Source organism: Salvia splendens, chromosome 5, assembly GCF_004379255.2.
Source record: "Salvia splendens isolate huo1 chromosome 5, SspV2, whole genome shotgun sequence".
Classification (NCBI taxonomy): domain Eukaryota; kingdom Viridiplantae; phylum Streptophyta; class Magnoliopsida; order Lamiales; family Lamiaceae; genus Salvia; species Salvia splendens.
The window spans coordinates 6,253,260-6,275,201 of record NC_056036.1 but is presented as its reverse complement, the minus strand read 5'-3'; the positions used below and the strand labels follow the sequence as shown (position 1 = coordinate 6,275,201).

Here is a 21,942-nt window from a genome sequence, read left to right as displayed (position 1 = left end):
TATTATTTTTATTTATGAAAAGTTGTTTCAAACTCATTATACAGATACATAGGTTTATTTAACTTATGCTACTAAAACTCACTATTAAACATTTATAATAGTATAATCTTTACTATTTATTAAAACTATTTTAATTACTCTTCTAGGCATCAAAATAGAGTGAGGAGGTGAAGTGAGCATAGCAGCATTAGGTAGGGCCCAGAGCAGAGGATGACAAAAAACAGAGCATAACTCTATCTATCTTCTGGCCTCTGCATTACATAATAATAAACGCGGTACCTCGTTGCTGTGCCACACCCTTCCTTACGTGTCATCTCTCTTGAATTACTCAACACATCTCTCATCACTCTCTCTTTATATATGGGAGTATGTATTATTATTATCACAACACAACAACACATCATCTTCAATTCATCTCTCACTGAAATGGCCAAATCAAGATTCCCTTCTCCAACGCTGCTGCTCCTCCTCCTCGTCTTCGTTCTCGTTGCCGCTGCTGCGGGCAGAAAAGTGGGGGGGCGGATGCAGGTGAGGAACGTGAAGGAGAACAAGCAAGTGCAAGAGCTGGGGAGATACTGCGTGACAGAGTACAACAACCGTCACATTCACAAGGCCAACGGCAGCATCGGCGAGAAGCTTCTGGTGTTCTCGCAAGTGGTGGAGGCGGAGACGCAGGTCGTCTCCGGCATCAAGTACTACCTCAAGATCTCCGCTGCCACGCTCGGAGGCGGCGGCCCGCACGAGATTTTTGAAGCGGTCGTGGTGGTCAAGCCGTGGCTGCATAAGAAGGATTTGGTCGACTTTGCGCCTTCTACTAATACCGCCAACTTGGATGGATAACACCAATCACTAATTATCTATTTTCTACTTCTTCTGATTTTGTTTTTTTCTTTGTTTAAACTTTGTGAATCAAGTACGGGTAATAATGGGTGAGTTTCTACTACACAATCTCCAACTTACATGTTTTTGTACTACTATTACTATTATTGCTAAATTATTACATAATCTACTAATTAATCATTGGTCAATTTTAATTTGTACGGTCTTAATTAATCATTGGTACAATTGATTCTGGTCTCGATAGGAACATTATAATCGTGTCTCTTGTGTGTTAATATTATAATGTTAATCATAATTGTTTTTGTATGGTGTAGTGCAATATCTCGTTATCTTGTGTAGCCATGGGTTATTTGAGAACAATTGTAAGAAAAAATATTCATAGACTAAGACGACTTTCCAGATATCATCATATCGGCAATTGGACGAGTATCTTTCTATCTTTTATTTTTTACACATATGTAGCGTAATAAAGTGGAGTATTTTAGATAGCAATTCGCATCCTTAGATAGATGAGATTCTACTACGTATTAACTTTTTCTCCACTTCTATGATTTATACTGTAATTATGATTTTATCAGAGGCATAAATGCAAACTTCATTCTCCAGGAAATTTAATTTTTGAGAATGTATTCTTTCATTGACCTCACTCACTTGGACGAAAGTAAATTTTCCCATACAATACATCCTATTTTTCCCCCCATCTTAGATATGAAAAAGTACCTACTAGATAAACAAGGAGCATTAGTAATTTCTTCTGTGTATTTCATAACTGAAATGGGTAGCCATGACATGACATGACATGACACATGAGGATTTTGACACTGGTTCAGCCAATCTCTCTTTGTTTATCTATCTACAAATGCGGTTTGTTATACATCTACTTGTCATAGGGGAATTCCAAGTCATTCTCCACAACTTTGAAGTGTTGGGGATGCTGCCCTGAGCAGTACAGATTCCACATCTTCAAGTAGGAACGCTCCAAATTTCTCACCTGATCATACAAAATCCATAAAATCAGCAGACAAAGATCTGATTAAATTTGAGTGGAGTGATGCTGTACTAACCCAGCGTGCTGTGTCGAAAAGAGGACAGCTTAGGCGCGCCTCCTTCAGCCTCTTGGTAAGATCTTCCAGCTTTTCACGATTAAGCGCCAGAGAAACTGCCTTCTCTTCATACTCTTCCATACTAATCATGTTTAAAATCCAGTCACAGTCAGCCAAACAGCAAAAGAAATTTGATAGTACGAGATTAGCATGTTAAGATGCATTACTTATTCACAATCATCTCTTCCCCAACCCCTGTTGCCAAACAGAGAGATCCAGCAACTCTAGTAGCCATTTTCTCGAGAGGAAGAGTAACCATTGGTAGACCAGCCCATAGAACATCTGTCCCGGTAGTATGAGCATTGCAAAGTGGTCTATTTAACATTAAAGCAGAATCAACATGAGATCAGAATAGTCTAAACAGACATACTAGTTAAACATAAAGCTGCAGCAAAAGAACCATACGTATCAAGAAAGAGGTCTGCTAATGAACTACGCCTTATGTGCTCCTGCTTCATTGCAACATCTGTGAATATTATTTGGTCTGGTTGCACCCCCTGTGCAGCAGCATCTGGACAAGAAGTAAAAAGTTTTAGTATATGTCATCCAACTACACCTCTCTCTTACTGAACATAATACAGGTACATATGAACATACAAGCACGCAGCCTCATCTCTCCTGCCGCCGGAAATCTGAGAAGCCATAGTGCACTGTTTGGAACACGCTTAAGAATATTGCACCTGAAGTCATTAAAGAAGATTCTTAGCAGTACATCATCAAATTGTAAGATGGCAATTTTCAAACATAATAATTTTGACCATATATACCAGGTTGTAAAAATCTGAGGATCCATCTTGTAGAGTTGATTGAAACAAGCAAATATAAATTTGTCTCCGGGCAACCCATAGTCTGACCTCTTAGGTTTGCAGTTTGGATCCAGGACATCAAGATTTTTCTTAAAAGACATTGCAACAGGTTAGGAGTCAGCAAAATATATATACAAAATCAGCCAAAAAAAGAATAGTTCTTCTAGGAAAACAGAAAAGAAAGAGAAAATCTCAATGTTTACCTGCTTATAGTCATTCACAAAATAGCAATGAGGTAGATGGACAATCTTTTCAGAATAGATATTTGAGAAACACATAGGTGACACAAACTGCAACAAAAACACGGAACAGTAAGGGCGACCCGCAAAACATTGAATTATGGGTCAAGAACAGCACTTGGATGCTACCAATACAAACAATGCAGATAGTACAACATAAGTATAATACCTCATCAGTAACCAAATAATGTATGTACTTTGCTCCTGTGGTCCCAGGAAATCCCATATATGAAACCTGAATAGGAGCAGGCTGCATTGAAAATATTTCATTTCTTGCCCCCTGCAGATATGCAAACAAACCAATCACTATAGCACTGAAGATTCAATCTACAGATATGCAAACAAAACAAGTAAAGAATCGGCAATGGGATATGTTTAATACCTTAGTGTAGCCATTGAGGTTAATAAGAATCTGAATCTGATTCTCATTGATCATCCTTGCAATAGTATCGGATGCCATAGATGACACGTCAATAAAATGCTCAGCTTCCGATTGGATTCTTAGTCTCCATTCAGAACCATCATTTGGACTTAATGCATAGCAGAAAACCTACAATTATAACAATATTATAGTACACCTAGAGGAAGTCAGAACTTAACCAATCTATGTACATAATACACTAACCTCAATGTTATCTTTGTCATGCATTCCAAAAACAGAACCCATAAGATGTGACAAAGGGTGGTTACCGAAGTCGCTGCTAACATATCTGTGAGATACACAAAACAATAAACAAGTTAATATATATCAGTCACTGTGAAAAAAGAAGGGTACTTCAGTAGCACAATAAAAATAGTCAATAAACCTACCCTACTCTTAACCGGCCATTCCTGCCCCCACCCCTTATTGGTAGTGGAGTTGGATGGTTGAAAGGAGGAAGTGAGTATCGGGATGCAACAACAGTACAGTTTGCAGCATATTTCCAACTGCATGTATCAAAACCTTCAAGTTACAAAATTTACTAATGTATTAGAGAATGCCCAACCAAAAGAGTTGTGAGCGCCCTTACCTGATTTCAAGAGCAAGCATGGGGTCAAGAGGATAAGCTATTGCATGAAAAGGCTGCACACTTGGAATAACTGACATCTACAACGAATAAATAAAAAGGCCGGTGATGAACAAAATGAATATCGGAAGTCTATATTTGTTCAATCAGGAAATGATGAATGGTGGTCGCCAAATCAAGATGGGACTAGAGTCTGATTGTGATGATTAGCAAAACCTTGATCTGTCTTCTAAGTATCCCTTCAACTTCAGCAAACATCTTGTCCCGGTCTTCCCAGTCGCACACACACTGATGTAAATTTTATTAAGATAATCATGTTAGAGAAAGATCAACTAGCCACTAGATAAAATACAAAAGAGACGAACAGCACATATTTCACTAAATTGTGCAAGAATTTAATACATTAACAAGTTAGGAAGTAAACAGTTGAAAAATTACAGATCCGTATCAATTATAACAAGTATAGTGAAGACTATAATATAGTTGAAGTAACATGGTAGATGGGCTAGAATGAAAAACCAAATGCCAAGATGTACAAATAGAAACTGTTAAACGATGTAGTAAAACCAGCTGAGTATCCTGCTCAACACCACATAAACTGATTATTAGAACCTGCTCTGGCAGACCCAGTTTTCTATCATACTATCTATCTCTTAGGGACAAACAGAAAGTCTTTTTGCACATTGTTCTTGTTAGCATTAAAAGAATTCACAGCTTCAATAATACAATGAGTTCCCTTGAACAGCATACAATGCCACTATTGGGTTGGTTCAAATTATGGCAGTGCACCCGTCACAGTGTACGTTAGCAGTGACATGATTAGGTGTTATGGCGCAAAAAAAATTCATCAGTTCATCACTTTTATACTCGAACTCAGTCCACAAACATTAGAATCAATTGGACCACTGAATATAATCATATTCCTAGACTTCACTAAGTTACACAGTCAAGAGTTAAGACACTTGCACAAAGTTCGGATGACAGCAAACGTCTAACTCTAACATAATAATAAATATGCAAAATGTGTAAGAACTCATGAATGCAGAAGGAAACAAACAGAAGCAGCTATTCATGTAGAGGATGAGCACACGATCAGGATGCTTAACACATGATTAATTTATAGAAACTTCAAGAAAGAACATATAGAATACGATATGCACCTGTAAAGTGTGAAGAAGGTTGCAGGTTGCCTCTGGAAAATCTGGGCGCAATGCCAATGCATGCTTATAGCTCTTAATCGCAGCTTCTACATGGCCACTGCAGGTACCCCAAACAAAAGGATGTAAAGCATATGCTGACAATTTCTAGAGAAATAGATACTCATAAATATAACTCCATGTGTATGCGGGCGTGAGTGTTTGTGGTGAATAGCTCCTGCAAAGCACTAAAGGTAGCAAATAGCAAGAGCAAGTGATAGACATGAGTAGCTAGACCTTCTCAACTAGTTCAAACATCAGGCTGGTAGGAACCTAAAAATGTACCTATCCTTGTATGCCGAAGCTAAATTAGCATGAGCCTCAGCCATGCTTGGTCGGATGGTAATAGCACGCATATAATCTTGAATGGCTTCATTTACTCTTCCAATTTCTTTGTAAGTGTTACCCCGATTGACAAGCCCATCAACAGCCAATGGATCAATTCTGAGGACCTCATTGTAGCACGATATTGCATCAGGATAATTACCCTGTAATAAAGCCAAACATGTTAGTTGTAGCTCTCTCATCGTGACCATGCTAATGTATAATTGGACAGATCAATATCATTCACTCCAATCAGGCAAGAAATTATTGTAACAAAAGACAACTTTGAATTCTATTAACTAGGGTACTGCACAAAATTACAAGAAAGGGAAATGATGGCTCCATACCTGTTGCTTGTATATTATGGCTAAATTATTGAAAGGAGCAGAGAGTCCTGTGGTAACAGTTAACGTTGTCTTGTAGCATTGAGCAGCAGCACTCATCATGTTCCTTCAACATACAGAAGACAGATTTCATGACCAACAACCCAGCAAAGAGCAAAAGAAACAGTATATGCAATCTGCATAAGTTAGTCCATTGATATCAAACATACCACTCCATGTAAATATTTCCAAGATTTGTAAGGGCTTGAGGGTGACTAGGTTGAAGAGACAGGCATTGCTTCACAAGGAAACAACATAATTAGTACATGCAGAGATCAGTTACATAACAAACATTTTAATATAACTGAACAGAAACTAACTCGGTAGCAATGAATTGCCTCATCTACTCTTCCAGCATCTTTCAATGCATTACCCTAGTAATCAAAATCCAACACAGAATAATCAGCTACATTGCTTGAGGTTTTCGACTAAAGAAATATAACTAGATGGACTTAAAAAAAGACTTCTGACCAGATTATTGTATGCCTCCAAAAATCCAGCATCACAGGCAATAGCTCGCTTGTAGTTAACAATTGCCATATCAAGGTTACTTTGCTCATAGTATACACTTGCCAAGTTGCCTGCAGTTGAGGATCATAAAGCACTTCTACTTAATCACAACTTGTTCTAACAGAGTAACAGTTCTGTGAAATATTATGTAATTATGTCGCCTACGAAAAAGATGATAACGTTTCCTGAATCACTTACCAAAAGCCATAGCACTATCTGGTCTTGACTGCAGGGCTCTTTGGTAGCATACAATAGACTCTTGCAGCATTCCTAAGGCCTGGAGAACATAAAGGAGACTTTTTCTCCATAATCTTGCCCCATTTGCAGCTAACTAACCATACAAGCATAAAGAATAAAACCAACCTTGTAAACATTTCCAAGATTTAAGTAGGCATCGGAGAAGTTTGGCTTCAACTTGACGGCTTCCTGGATGTAACATGAAATACAGTGAGAAGAGCACACAAGAACACGCCACCAACCATATCAAAAACAAACCAGAAAATATGAATGTACACAACGAGGTCATGAAAATAATCATATCCAAAAAGACTAAACCGGTTGTTCTACCTTGTAGTATTGCAAGGCCCGGTTAAGATCACCAGCCTCCATAAAAAGACCAGCAAGATTGGACCATGCAATAGCAAAAGTGGGCTGTATTCCAAGAGCGTCCAAATAACAATTGTATGCCTGAGAAAAGGAAACATAGCATCAAAGCATCAGATCATGGAAAACATGGTTGATGGAAAAATTTGTACCATCTGCTAACTTACCTCTTGTACCAAGCCTTGAGCTTTCATCAGATTTCCAAGATTACTATGGGCATCAACCTAAAGAAATTAAATTGAAATAGATATAAGAAGATGCAACATGTTGGATATAATAGTAGACAAGTCTTAGATGAATGAAAGTTACCAAACGTGGATTTAGAGCAAGTGCTTGACGACAACATTGAGCAGCCTCGGTGAACCTTCCCTTGCGCATGTAAGCACTGGCTAAATTTGACCATGCATCGGCAAAATTCGGCCGGAGCTGCAAGTAAATTGTTCAAATTTGCGGTTATTTATGCAAGTCCAGTGCATGAGAAGTTGCCAACTACCTCGTGCATTTAACCTTTACATATCATTTCATATATTTAGAATGAGAAAATAGAGCCTACAATGATTAATGAGACAGATCACAGAACCCAGAAACCATATGACTAGTGCACTACAATAAAGAAAAAGTGGTAGCAAAAACTATTATTCAGCTAAAGGAAGTGGACATAATGGTTAATGTGATTGACGAAGGAGATATCCCAGGAAGAACATAATGGGAGCATTTTATCAGTGATTTAACTCAAGAAAATACTGTGAAACTGTAAGAGTTAGGAAGAATCACTTCCACAAGGTTCTCACACAGTCACAACTCACACGATAATATTTGTCAATAGTTCCAAATAATTATATCATAATTTCAGAAAGAGTGGTTCTATTATTGCAGTTGTGCAGAGGGACACTGGTAACAATCAGATAAATGAAGAAACATAGAAGGACGATCAGTAAACCCATTTATAGGACAAAGTCTTACTAAGTTTCTCCCAGTACACTTATAAGCAGATTTTTTTTAAAAAGAACACCCAGTGACTGTATGCAAAATGGAATTCGTGGATATCAGTCAACAGGAAAATCACAGGTGACAAATCACAAGAAGCTGGAGGTCAAGGATATTTTTAAGGAAAAATCAAATTGATGTATATTTCATACACACATAATTGCTTTTCACGCAAATAGATCAAACTGCAACTGAATTCCAAAGGAAGACAAACCTCAATTGCAATCAAGTAATAACGAATTGCAACATCGATGTTTCCTTTTTCCTGGCAGACAACAAGAGCAACATATTTAGCATCTCCATTAATCCACATCCAACCTACTAAGAAGAGTGCACAACATCAAAAGGAGCACCTTCCAAGCATTAGCCATATTCCCATAGCACTCGGCAAACTGTGGATCAATTCTAAGAGCCTCTTCATTCTTTGCAACACATGAATCAAAGTCGCGCAACTGACCAAAAAAAATCATAAAATAAGTTTGAATGTTTGCTTTCCAGGTCCAGGAGCTGATTCGAAGAGGTAAAAGGCAGTAATCAGGTAAATAGGTAAAAATGAAAGTAACCAAATAGCAACCTGATAATAGGTTGCACCCAACAGAAGAAGGTTGTCGGTGCGGCATGGGTTTCTCTCGTAGACAGCCTTTCCATGTTCTAGTGCTTGTTTATAATTCCCAGCTTTATAATTTTGATGAGCAAGGTTCAAGAGTGTGTCTTCGCCAACTACATCAATACAAAAAAAGGGAGATGTTAAAAGATAAATTATCTCCAAGTTAGATCAAGAACTATTTAATTCTACGTAACATGCACACATAAAAGCAATCAGAAAAAAAAGGCTAAAGAACCCGATACAAAGTCCAATTCCATTGAGTTTCCAAGTCAACTTAAAAATAAAACTTTGACAAACACAGCGATTTCTGAAATACAAAGCTAGCATTTTCAGAAACAAGATAACACTGATTACAATCCAAATGATGTACCATCTCAAACCAAATGAAGTGGCATGGGTCACAGGTAGCCTATTTAGCTGAAAAGGGTCATATAATAAGATAGAAGCAACAACTTATCACAGCACACAAAATCGAAACTTGGAAGCAATGCTTCTGCAAACTGGGCAAGTCGTAAAAATATTTTCAATAGGAAAATGGAAAAAGCCTACACAGTTAGCAAATCCCTATAGCAGATAATAAAACCCACAAAAATTGGTGTCTAAAAGTTCGGTGGTTAAATGTAGTTAGAACTTATAAGCACTTGAAGGGGATAGCCTGAATTCAACAGAAACGTCAAAGCAACGGAGTTTTGCGAATTCGCAACGATCTTACCAACCAGATACTAATCATAAAGTTCCAGCTTGAGGGTAATAATCCTCCAAGGAAAAGTGTATAAAAAATTCAATAACACAAAATCAAAAAGAAAATTCATAAAACAGCCCATTATAGCAACAGTTTTAATTAAAAATTAGGAAGCATCAGATCACAACTCCTCCACTAAAAGCACAGTTACGGTTTTAAAAAAATCAAACCTTCACGAGAAGTCTCTAGTTTGATATTACTGGAAGAGACCAAAGCCAATGACGATTCCTCCCGGTGATGATCGGTGCCGACATTGTACGGAACCCTAGCCACATGCTGGGTCTGCTGCTGCTGCTGCTGCTGCTGTAACTGCTGCAGACTGAGGTTGTACTGCCGCGGATCGCTCTGCAACGACAGCATGACTGCCGATCCTCCCGATCACGATCCCCGCCGCCGCGGAATTTAAATTACCCACACCGTATTAAAAACTGAATCTTCACAAACCCAATAAAATAAGAATTTCGGCAGAAGGAAAAGGGGGTGACATGATTCTGCTTCAGAAGGGTTTTGCCATGTGAAAAAATTGAAGATACTCAGATCATTATTACTTCTCGCACTCGCAGCTCTGGAGAGAGAAAGCGCGAAGAGGAGAGGAAAGGGAATGAGACTTGAGAGATTAGAGAATAAATGTGTTTGTGAATAAAAACGAGAGAGAATCCCCTTTTCCTCGTCACAGTATTCTTCGAGCCTCGAGGTAACATCTAGTTGATTCCAATACCATTTTTCTCATTTTCTCATTCTTTAATATAGACTTGAGCATCCACAATAGCGGACGTCCGCCACGGAATTCCCGCCCGCCGAGCATCCACAATGGCCGACATCCACGCAGAATTTCCACCGGCGTGCGGAAATTTCGTGGCGGACATCCGCCATTGCGCGTCCCTTCCACGGATACGGAATTCCGCGGGGAATTTCGCGCGGACGTCCGCCATTGCGTTGACGCCCGCGGAATTCCCGTTTAATGCATTAAATGTTTTTTTTCGGTTCCTATATATACATCCCGTTGAACTTCATTTTCATTCGCACCACTTGTATTAACATGTTTCTCTATTTAAATTTCTTTTATATATTCGTAATAGCCGGTAATTGTAGTGGTAGTGTTGGTGGTGGCGGTGGGCATTATGAACACATGATGCGGATGATACACGCACGTGTGCGGGAGGCCGCTGAGAGGGAGGAACAAGCGGCCGCGGCGCCGGCGGTGCTTCGACCCATCCATCGTCGCACTATAATCTCCCGGGATCACCTGGCTGCCCACATGCAATTGTACGAGGATTACTTTGCGCCCAACTTAGTTTGAAGGATGGTTTCTCCAATTTAATTTTGAGGACAATGCGGTCCCAAAAAATGGGTGAATATTTTTAAGGTTAAAATTAAATTTTTGAATATTTTGTGCGATTATCACAGATTTGTTAAAATATTAAAAGATTCGGAAAAAACGGAATATTTATCATTTCCCTTTTTAATGTTGGGACTTCAAAAGAATCAAAATATTCATAGCGACGATGTAATCGAATAAAAATTGAACAAGTGGTTTATTCGATGACTTTATGTTAAAAGAATAATACTAGGAGTAGTATTCTTTGGAATGTTTTATACGGAGTTTTTGGGATGGACAATATTTTATTAATCATGTCCTAACAAGTCAAACACCCTATGTATATTTAATACTACCAATGCAATTTCATAGTATAATACTCCTTTCTCTCAATTAAGTTTGATCACTTTTTTTAGATACAGGGATTAAGAAATTATATTAGATAATTTAAATGATAATAAAATAAAAGGTAAACTATACTAATAGTCTTTAATCTTGTCGAAAAATGCTTCAATGATCCCTAAAAATTTTTTATATCATTTTTAATACGATAAGACTAAAATAACCTTAGGCACCACTAGTATAAATATTTAAAGTCCTGGGACATTTTGGACCATTCTACTCTCCTTTTAATTTTTTCATTTTTTCTTTCATCGCCATTTTCTTTTATAAACTCAGTTATACTTTCATTTAAATAATATTATGCTTTATGATTTCAAAATTTTTAATAAGAAACCAAATATTTTAATTATGCTTTATTTATTTTTAAAATTAAATATTTTTTATTATACTGCTTAATCTGTATGTCTGCTAAGAAAAAATTATATTTAATAGTAACATTTTTTATATAAATATTAAAGTGAATTATAGAAAATTCTCTGTGGGATTTATTTTTACTTAAAAATTTCACTTAAATTTTTAAAATTTGAGAATAAAAAATATTATAGTGAATTATACTAGTCATTTTTTATTTAAAAAATGTTACTTAAATATTTAAATGTTACTATACTTAAGTGAAAAATAAATATTTTAATTACGTTAATTAAAATATAGTATAGTGAAAAATATTTTTTAAATATAATAATTAAAATTTAAGTGAATTGTATCTAACGTAAATTAAAGCGAACTCTTGCAAGTAACATTTTTTTACTAAAAATATTAAAGTGAACTATAGTAATTTTTTCATTATAGAGTTTAATCTATACGTTATTCAAGTAATTATTTAAAAAGTTTAAGTGAATTAATTTTTAAATAAATATTTTTAGTTGTAAAATGTGCTTTTATGTATGTCCAAAATAACTGCAAGATTGTAATTTCCAGATACCGAAAATGCCCTTCATGGCATTTAGGATATTTTTCAAATGCAGAGAGGTATAAAAGACCGACAGGTACAAAAAAAGTAGTAATTTTTAGGGACCAAATAAGCTATAAAATTTTTTTAAGGACCATTGGTGTATTTTCGACAAGATCATAGACTATTAGTGTAGTTCACTTTAAAATCAAATAGAAGAGATAAGAGAGAATAATGAAGACGATGAAATAAAGTAAGAGCGATTAGATTTTTTTTTTTCAAAAAAATTATAACTCAATTTTATTGGGACGACCCAATAATGAATACTATGACTCAACTTAATCGAGACGGATAGAATAATATTTTTACCCGTTTTAGGTTTAGATATTGATTTGTAAATATTACACACATAATTATGGAGTACTGTACATTTTCAAAGAGACCTTTTGATATTTTTCAGGTACGATGTATGGCTTATTCACACTGTAAACTTAAAAACAAGTTTAAACTAATTTTATGATTGTAACTACTTATTTACAGTTCCGTGGTGCCAATATAGTTTTGATTATGCTTTGGTTAATTTATCCAACATATTAACGATTCACTTTTAGGTAACGTCTCCTACTCATATTCATTAGGCGTAGCATCATGTAGATTATTTTATAGCACACACAAATCTATTAGTATAAAAATCACAAAGTTGATATTAGTCAAACCAAAATGTTAACACGTCCCTGTTTTTAAATTATGAGTTCCTCTGACAATTTCGATTTGTTGATCTGCTAGTAGACCAACGATTACACAACTTTACTCAATATACACAAATACTCGAATATTTTTATTTGTTAGTATTAATAATTATAACAAACCAAACAGGTTTCTTATTTTTATTAGTTGGGGTAAATTTCAGATTTTGTTCCAACATATGAGCTCCATCCCTATATAAGGAGAGTTGCAAAAGTGTCCATGATATTATAATAAGTGTTCGTAAAAAATGATTGTCTCCGACTGATTAAAAACTATTGCTTGCACAATTAAATTGAAACTATTAATATGTAAGAAATGATAAATAATGTTATAAATATGAATCTAAAATCAAATTTTTTATCAAGATCAAATAAGATTTAGTTCTTGGTATTATTCAATAGATAAAGATCTTATTTTGCCAGAATATAAGATTTTCGGTTCATATGGTACTATGTTTAGTACTCCCTCCGTCCCGCTTTAGGAGTTCCAGTTGAGTCGGACACATGTTTTAAGAAAGTGTTTCAGTGTGTAATAAATAAATATTGTAGTGGATGTTGGGACCCACTTTTAATTGAGTGTGTAATAAATAAATGTTGTGGTGGATGTTGACTCACTTTTAACACTTTTTTACTTACTTTGTAGGCATTTTTTATTAGTTTATCCCAACCGGGACTCCTAAAGCGGGACGCCCGAAATTGATTAACCGGGACTCCTAAAGCGGGACGGAGGGAGTAGCTTTTAGTTCTCGACATTACGAATTGATTGATACTCCCTTTGTCCCACAATAATCGTCACTTTTATTGTGGGCATGAGTTTTAAGAAATGTAAACAAAAGTTGGTTGGAAAAGTTAGTGGAATGTGATTATGTGAGACTCAATTTTTTATGTTGGTTTTATAATAAAATGTGAGTGAAGTGAGTTAGTGAAATGTGATATCTGCTTACCATTTATGGTAAAAATGAAGTGCGACAATTATTATGGGATGAAGCGAAATGGAAAACAGTGACAATTATTGTGGGATGGTGGGAGTATATTTTAGCCCATTAAAGTGTTGGGCCTGTTAACACTCAACTTAAATTTGACCAATTAATCAAGTAAATTGGTTCTTAAAATTGTTATATTTTTTTATTAAATTTGTCACCGGCATTATAAACTTGCATTATTTTCAGTTTTCATTCTAGACAAATATTTAATTAATTTAACTAACAAATTTAATTGTATTTTCTCTGCAATAAACCAATGGATTATAAATGTGAAAAATGACAGAATGAATTATGGGTGAATACAAAATTAGACTTCATTCATTGAGTCATCTATACGCACAATAAGAGTTTGCTGCAACATCAAACTCGACCTTACTTCAATCAGAGTTCCTCCATTGACCCACAACAAATGACCAATTGAATTTGTTTATTTTAGAAAAAATAATTCAATTTATTTGTTAAGACAATCAAATATATCTAATAAATAAAATAAAAACAAAAAATTATAAAGTCAATAATCAATTTAACCAAAAAATTTAATGGTAAGAATCAATAAAATTGAAATGATCGTTAAAATTTAATGTAGTAGTACTACCTAAATCAATAAAATTGTACACAACTTCCTGCAATTAGATTTTATTTTTCTTACTTTTTCTTTGTCTGTACAGATAGAAAACTGTCCTGACGCCTAATTGAAGTTGGAGCTAGGGTTTTATTGTTATCTCCTCTCTCTGCATCTTGCGCTTGCTCTCCCCCTCCCCCTCCACTCTGCTACTCCACATTTCGCAGAGGTAATCGCTTAGATTTCAGATTTCCTTTTGTTTTATGTTTGCGATTTTGCTTTATTTCCCAAATCTGTCGGGAAGTGAAAGCTGGTGGTTTTCTACTTTTGAACCCAGCTCATGTTTTCTTTGATGTAAATTGGTGTATTCATATCACTGTTTTCTCATCCTATGATTCCGCAATCCTTTTGGTTTATTGTATCTTTTTTATTTAATCTTGATATTGTAATTGTACTTTTTTCTTGGTCTTGCACAATTTATACCAGATGCTATTGGCTTAGTTGAAAATGTGAAATTTATTGTTCCAATGATTAGTTTTACACTTAAACAATTGTCTATGGCTGTTGTATATGCGCCGATATGCTGTTAAAGTTAGCTGCTGTTGGACTAATTCACACTGGCAGTTGTGTTTATTTTTGGCATGCTGTAGCTATTTTAGATATATATCAGGTAATATACTACAGACCATGACATTTTATACCACTCTCTATGCTGTTCATTATAGATGAATGTCGAAAAGTTAATGAAGATGGCCGGTTCGGTCCGCACTGGTGGGAAGGGTACAATGAGAAGGTTTGTTCTTGATAATATGCAGCAAGATTTTATTTATAGTTTTTGACTAATTTATGTTCTCAAGACAGAACTACGGGTTGCAGAAGATCAGCATCCATCATCCTTTCATCTTTGCTCTGTTTGTGTTTCTAATAAAAGCACTTATGTGGTTTGCAGAAAGAAGAAGGCTGTACACAAGACGACCACGACAGATGACAAAAGGCTTCAAACTACATTAAAGAGGATAGGAGTGAATGCCATACCTGGAATCGAGGAAGTTAATATTTTCAAGGAAGATGTAGTGATTCAGTTTGTCAACCCCAAAGGTATGACCCACTGCCATTGTAGTTTATCCAATACTCTGGATTTATCATCTTTATTTGCTTTCTATTAAATAATTTTGTATATTTTTTCTATTTTTTTTTATTTTCAGTTCAAGCATCTGTTGCAGCCAACACATGGGTTGTTAGTGGCACTCCTCAGAACAAGAGTATGTTTGGTTCTACTGACTTGAAATCTACTTTGTATAGCTGCTATGTTAGAACTAAAATCTTAATTTAAAGTTTAAACACCCTCTTAATTTAAGGTTTGAACTGTATTTTTAAAAAACAGCATTACTATGACATCATGTACTTCTGTTTGTTGATCATCTGATAAACTTTCTTGATACTTATCATTTACTAGTACTATTATTTTCCATTTGCTTACGTTCAACTCAACATTTGTTATTCAATTAAAGGGCTTCGTTCAACAGTTGCCTTCTAATCTTAGATAACATCAGAAGCTGAAGTAATTGTAATTCTCTTATGGTTTTTTCAGAATTGCAGGATATTCTTCCTCAAATTATCCACCAGTTGGGTAAGTGTAATTTTTCCTATCTTTTGGTAACTTGTGATATCCAGTTTTTACAAATATCCGTACTCAAAACAACTTAATTTTTCATAATTCCCAGGCCCGGATAACTTGGAGAATTTGAAAAAGTTAGCGGAACAATTCCAGAAACAGGCACCGGCAGATGGCAGTGGTACGGCTTCTGGTGCTGCAGAAGATGATGATGACGATGTACCCGAACTCGTAGCCGGTGAGACTTTTGAGGCTGCTGCTGAGGAGGGAAACACACACACCCAGACCTCTTAAGGATTATATTTTCCAGTTTTCGACTGTTATATTTTCCATATATCTAAAACATCTCGTACATTACTCTGTCTATGTCACAATCAATGACTCAAATAGATTCACCTTTCTTAATTAACTTTTCAAATATGTTTAGTTACTTGGTGATTTTGAAGGTTCGAGTTTGATTAATTATTTCTCATTTGTTTTCCACCTAGTCTTGTTGGTTAGTGTTCAAATATACTCCCTCTGTTTCCTATGGATCTTTGGGTTGTTCCTAACACATTTACACACTGCCCCCTAAACTCTTATGCTTTATAAGCAAATTAAGAAGCTCTTATTGGCAATATTTCCCTTCCATCACTAGCATAAATGCATGTTTAGATAGTATTCTGCAGAGAAAGGAATAGATTATAACCTACCTTAGGGAAAGAGCAGCAACACATATAGACCAGGTTTCTGTCGGCTTGCTTGGTCTGTTCCTGCAATGAAAAGGTATTACATGTTTGATGAATCAAGAAAATAATCATGGAGTTTTATGAATTTGCTGCAGTAAATAGTCAGGCAGAAACCTTGTTAATCCGTTCAAAGAGTGCGAAATACACGTGGCGCTAGGCCTTGCCCATCTTCCTCCAACACAAGGCATTGGACGCACACCAGATCCTGTACATCGTTCCACTTCTAGTCAGATTAATCAATAGGTTTGAATGTGTAAAAGTCATTATACCACAAGCAGTTCATGCTAAAGAAGCAGTGTGTATTTTTTAGAAAGTAGTAGTATTAAACATAAATTCCTGAAGTGGAAATGAACTGTTAAGGCCTTATTACCTCAACGTGATCGGCGGCGGGGTTGCGCGGCGATCCAACGATAACTCCGGCGTCCTACACAGGATCGGCGGCGTCTTCTAGCAGCGGCTGTGCGCGGAGGATTCTCCGTCGGGCAGCGGCGAACTAGGTTTAGATAAACTCACGTATTTTGTGGGCAAATATTGTAATTCTTATTCATTCGTAACTTGATAAACAAAGCCCTATTTATAGACTAAGGACCCTAGGGTTGGTTCGACTCCTAAACCTAATGCATCTCGGGAAAGAACCAACAAAGAAAACCCGAAACGGAGCTTATAGATATGCTCGACTCATTAAAATAACTAAGTTACCAAAAATAAGAAAGACATAAAAAGGAAATAAAATCTAAAAGGAAAAAGAGAATCCTAATTCTACTTCGCGACGTAATCGCCGAATCGGAGAGGCGCGCGCCGAACTCTTCTTCCCCTTGTTGTCGCGACCGACGTCTGCATGTCGTTCTCGCCTTTCGCTGATCTTCCCTCCGATCTCTCGACGTCGCCATGCAGATTTTCGGCGTCGCCATGCAGCTCGGCATTGTGCTCTTCGGCGTCGCGCAGCTCGGCATCGTGCAGCTCGGCGTCGCGCAGCTCGGCGTTGTGTTGATGCGGTGGTTGCCTGGGAATCGTATCATGAACTTACCTGTCCATATGCAAAACAGAGCTATAAAACTCCACACGAAAATTCTGAACCAAAGGTGCACCTCAAATATGCCACTGTGGAACAAATATTTCAAAACGAAGTTTCATCAGTTATTCATATTCAATGTTTCTTGCTGTTCCCAGCTTAATTCAACAAGAAAAAATGGTAAACTGAGGTAGACCGTGCCTGTTTTAATGAATATCAGCTACAGAGTCAGGCCGGCGCTGAGGGTAATGAAGCAGAACCTGACCCTGCTGTGCGCGATCGTGACGGAGCACGCGCAGGGGGGAGCTCGAGGATCTTCTACCGAGCTGACCACGCTATGATCGAGGAGGATTTCGAGGGGCTGAGGGGGCTCTTCGGGGAGGGGATGGTGGGGGAGGATGAGGTGGCGACGAGCAGTTGGTGGAGGATTTGAGCGTGTTGGCGGGGGCGGCGGGGCAGAAGATGGCGATGCCTCCGACGACGGGGAAATGGAGCCGGACTGATCCGAATACTATATTGAGGGTGCTTTGCCAGAGGAATGATCGAGCTGCCAATAGCTTTCTCAAGAGAACGTTCCATCAAGCCAAGAGGAATGGCTCCCTTTGAACAATTTTTGTTATTGTGTACATATATAAATATGTAATTAAAGAGAGAATTCTAATTATATATTCAACTCTTTTGTAATCCCAGGCATAATATTATTTGTTGGTTAATAACTAAAGTTCATCGAAACAAAAAAAAATAATTAAAGATAATAGTTCGTACATTTGAATAGTGGCATGATGAAGCCGCGAATTTTCGATGTTAGTAAAGAATGCTGGAAAACGCAGATCACGACACAAAGAATTTACGTGGTTCGATTTACTGGAGTAAATCTACGTCCACGGGAAAAAGGGAGGGCAAGATTGTATTGCTTGATCTGTTTTCTACAGCTTACAATTACAAACTTGCTATTTTGTGTTTTATCTCTAGAGAGCGAGAGAGAGAGTCCCCCTAATCTATTTGATCTAAGTTCTATTTATACTGAACTAAGATCGTGGCTTGCGTCATCACTAATGATGGTTGTGGATGTCGTGGAGGTCATGCGATCCTGCATGGGCCCACTATCCTGCATGAGTTAATGACTGCTTGACACCACTGAATAGATCGTGGGTGTAGTGGAGATCGTGGAGGTTCTGACATGAGTTGACTATCTCCCAGTTCGGTCGAATACTGAGACCGAACTGCTGAACTATTGCCGAGCAGCTTTTGCCGATCTGAGAGTAGAGCTTGATGCCGACCTGAGAGCAGAGCTTGATGAGTTGGCTTTCACCGAGCTGTAGGCTGGGGCCGAACTCTTTGGTTGTGCCGAACTGAACTCTTTAGTCATGCCGGACTGATACTCTTTGGTTGTGCCGAACTGATACTCTTTCTTGGGCTTTACTGCTGTTGGGCTTGTTTAGTTCGTACTCCATCACTACCCCCCCCGAAAAAGCGAAGTGAATCACTTCGGCATTCTGGATAAAAGTATGGGGTAAGTGAACTCTTCTTTGACCAGACTTGGTCCTTGGTCTTGACGAAATAAACCTCTTTGATCGGACTCGTCTGTGGTCTGATGAAATAAACATCTTTGACCGGACTCGTCTTTGGTCTGATGAAATAAACATCTTTGACCGGACTCGTCTTTGGTCTGATGAAATAAACATCTTTGACCGGACTCGTCTTTGGTCTGATGAAATAAACATCTTTGTCCGGACTTGGCTTGTCGGTCTGATGAAATAAACATCTTTGACCGGACTCGTCTTTGGTCTGATGAAATAAACATCTTTGACCGGACTCGTCTTTGGTCTGATGAAATAAACATCTTTTGACCGGACTCGTCTTTGGTCTGATGAAATAAACATCTTTTGACCGGACTCGTCTTTGGTCTGATGAAATAAACATCTTTGACCGGACTCGTCTTTGGTCTGATGAAATAAACATCTTTGACCGGACTCGTCTTTGGTCTGATGAAATAAACATCTTTTGACCGGACTCGTCTTTGGTCTGATGAAATAAACATCTTTTGACCGGACTGTCTCTTACAAAGGGAACTTTTTGAGGTTGGAAATATGCCATGCTCGGGGCGTTTATTCTCCTGACTTGAGAGTCAATTTATAAGACCCTTTGCCGAGGACTTCTGACACCCGATATGGAAATTTTTGATGGTGGGTTAGAGTTTGCCCAGCTTTTCTGCTCGGCTGACTTCGTTGTTTCTCAAGATGAGATCTCCCACTTGAAGTTGCAGCTTCTTCACCCTTTGGTTGTAATACCGGGCTACTTGCTCCTTGTACTTGGCTGCTTTTATGCAGGCCAGTTCTCTTCTTCGGCAAGATCTAGCTCGGCTCTCAGTCCGTCCTCCTTCAGTTCTGCTGAGAAGAAGTTTAGAGTTTGGAAACTGGGTATGCCGATCTCAACCGGAATTACGGCTTCAGGGACGATTTAGTCTTCCCGGCAGGGAAAGCATCAATGGTCAGGACTACTCCATCATATTGTTGCTCGTCATCGTCTTCGGGATCCTGTTGCCTTTTCGGATTCTGAGGAAAGCAGCTCGTACCCCTCTGCTTTTTATTTTTTGTTTTTCGGCTGCTTGCTTTGGTATTTTTTTAGCGTTCCTGTTTTCACAAGAACATCAATATCTGCAGCCAAATTTCGGCACTCCTCGGTATCGTGACCGTGGGTTTGATGGAAGGAGCAATATGCGTCAAGACTTCGGCGTGTGGCCGATTTCGTCATCCGTTTTGGTTTTTCGAACATTTCGGAATGTAGTTCGAAAATTTCCGCTCTTGACTTGTTCAATGGTACGAACTGTGCGGGTGGCGTCTCAGGATTGAGACGTGGTCCCAATCTACTTCGTACCGGTGCCCTCTGAATTCTTTCAAAAGGAGTTCGGCGAGGAAGAACATGTCGGGGGTGAGGATTCTCTCTCCTGGAGGACACGTCACTACTGCGGTAGTGACTTTCATGTCTGAAGGAGGAGGGAGAATCCCCCGTTTTCTTCTCCGGCTGCTGGCTTTTTTGCAGGAAGGTTAAGAACTCCTCCTGCTTCTCGGCCAAAAACAGCTTGACAACCTCATTTAAATCGGGATGCTGGGAAGATTCTGTGCGATGACTCCTGGAGTGGCTTGCTCCTTCGTGAGAACTGGAAGTAGATGTCTCCCGAGGCCGTTTTTCAGACCTGCGAGCTAGACTTACTTCCTCACGGTTGTCACGGACAGAATTATGGGTGTTACGTGATCTGGAATGCATTTTTTTGGTGGAGGAGGATCAAAAACTCGCTTTATCACAAATTTGGTTCTGAGGTTCCCACAGACGGCGCCAGTGATGAAGCCGCGAATTTTCGATGTTAGTAAAGAATGCTGGAAAACGCAGATCACGACACAAAGAATTTACGTGGTTCGATTTACTGGAGTAAATCTACGTCCACGGGAAAAAGGGAGGGCAAGATTGTATTGCTTGATCTGTTTTCTACAGCTTACAATTACAAACTTGCTATTTTGTGTTTTATCTCTAGAGAGCGAGAGAGAGAGTCCCCCTAATCTATTTGATCTAAGTTCTATTTATACTGAACTAAGATCGTGGCTTGCGTCATCACTAATGATGGTTGTGGATGTCGTGGAGGTCATGCGATCCTGCATGGGCCCACTATCCTGCATGAGTTAATGACTGCTTGACACCACTGAATAGATCGTGGGTGTAGTGGAGATCGTGGAGGTTCTGACATGAGTTGACTATCTCCCAGTTCGGTCGAATACTGAGACCGAACTGCTGAACTATTGCCGAGCAGCTTTTGCCGATCTGAGAGTAGAGCTTGATGCCGACCTGAGAGCAGAGCTTGATGAGTTGGCTTTCACCGAGCTGTAGGCTGGGGCCGAACTCTTTGGTTGTGCCGAACTGAACTCTTTAGTCATGCCGGACTGATACTCTTTGGTTGTGCCGAACTGATACTCTTTCTTGGGCTTTACTGCTGTTGGGCTTGTTTAGTTCGTACTCCATCATGGCAAAAGTTGGAAGTCATTTTTCTTACGTTAAATTATAAATCAAAAGCTACAATGACAATCGTAACAATCACAATTAAGTCAATAGCTATATATAGAAAAAAAGATGAAAAGAAATGTTGATGTTTTTATAACTTCCGAAAATAGAATATTCATGTTTTTATGGAGAAGGGAAATTAAAAAAAAAATCATAAAATTTAAACGGAAATCGTACAGGAAAAAATGATTCAACAATCTCAAAAGAAATAAGGCTTTAAACACGAAATATAAACAACAAAATTAATTTTTAGGATGGAAGAAAACATCTAACAGAGCAGAGAGAGA

At 37.9% G+C, this 21,942-nt stretch overlaps 3 protein-coding genes across 3 annotated transcripts; 2 read left to right on the top strand and 1 right to left on the bottom strand.

The window, feature by feature from the left end:
• Window positions 1-203: 203 nt before the first annotated feature.
• On the top strand, window positions 204-1,028 carry LOC121803194 (cysteine proteinase inhibitor B-like). Its single transcript, XM_042202892.1, has one exon. It carries the CDS (start codon window positions 361-363, stop codon window positions 838-840), a length of 480 nt encoding a protein of 159 aa, XP_042058826.1. The 5' UTR covers window positions 204-360; the 3' UTR covers window positions 841-1,028.
• A 553-nt stretch (window positions 1,029-1,581) lies between these two features.
• On the bottom strand, window positions 1,582-10,046 carry LOC121804669 (probable UDP-N-acetylglucosamine--peptide N-acetylglucosaminyltransferase SEC). The gene is made up of 28 exons (XM_042204299.1): window positions 9,518-10,046; window positions 8,573-8,718; window positions 8,352-8,450; window positions 8,213-8,263; window positions 7,321-7,437; window positions 7,179-7,235; window positions 6,976-7,095; window positions 6,772-6,834; window positions 6,607-6,685; window positions 6,370-6,479; window positions 6,219-6,272; window positions 6,069-6,136; window positions 5,863-5,965; window positions 5,477-5,679; window positions 5,156-5,252; window positions 4,212-4,283; window positions 3,999-4,075; window positions 3,799-3,915; window positions 3,614-3,698; window positions 3,371-3,538; window positions 3,158-3,268; window positions 2,953-3,039; window positions 2,711-2,838; window positions 2,541-2,623; window positions 2,349-2,454; window positions 2,111-2,257; window positions 1,905-2,025; window positions 1,582-1,831 (listed from the first exon to the last, which is right to left on the bottom strand). Exons 1-28 carry the CDS (start codon window positions 9,705-9,707, stop codon window positions 1,718-1,720), a joined length of 2,973 nt encoding a protein of 990 aa, XP_042060233.1. The 5' UTR covers window positions 9,708-10,046; the 3' UTR covers window positions 1,582-1,717.
• Window positions 10,047-14,318: 4,272 nt separating this feature from the next.
• On the top strand, window positions 14,319-16,267 carry LOC121805758 (nascent polypeptide-associated complex subunit beta-like). The gene is made up of 6 exons (XM_042205743.1): window positions 14,319-14,476; window positions 14,973-15,040; window positions 15,197-15,345; window positions 15,453-15,509; window positions 15,839-15,877; window positions 15,972-16,267. Exons 2-6 carry the CDS (start codon window positions 14,973-14,975, stop codon window positions 16,154-16,156), a joined length of 498 nt encoding a protein of 165 aa, XP_042061677.1. The 5' UTR covers window positions 14,319-14,476; the 3' UTR covers window positions 16,157-16,267.
• The last annotated feature ends 5,675 nt before the right edge of the window (window positions 16,268-21,942 follow it).

Coding starts and splice junctions, on each gene's coding strand:
- LOC121803194 (XM_042202892.1), top strand. CDS start 361: ATGGGAGTATGTATTATTATTATCACAACACAACAACACATCATCTTC.
- LOC121804669 (XM_042204299.1), bottom strand. CDS start 9,707: ATGCTGTCGTTGCAGAGCGATCCGCGGCAGTACAACCTCAGTCTGCAG. Junction 7,236..7,320: donor TTGCTCTAAATCCACGTTTG/GTAACTTTCATT, acceptor TAATTTCTTTAG/GTTGATGCCCATAGTAATCT. Junction 5,966..6,068: donor GGAAATATTTACATGGAGTG/GTATGTTTGATA, acceptor TGTATGTTGAAG/GAACATGATGAGTGCTGCTG.
- LOC121805758 (XM_042205743.1), top strand. CDS start 14,973: ATGAATGTCGAAAAGTTAATGAAGATGGCCGGTTCGGTCCGCACTGGT. Junction 15,346..15,452: donor TCAGTTTGTCAACCCCAAAG/GTATGACCCACT, acceptor TTTTATTTTCAG/TTCAAGCATCTGTTGCAGCC. Junction 15,878..15,971: donor TCAAATTATCCACCAGTTGG/GTAAGTGTAATT, acceptor CATAATTCCCAG/GCCCGGATAACTTGGAGAAT.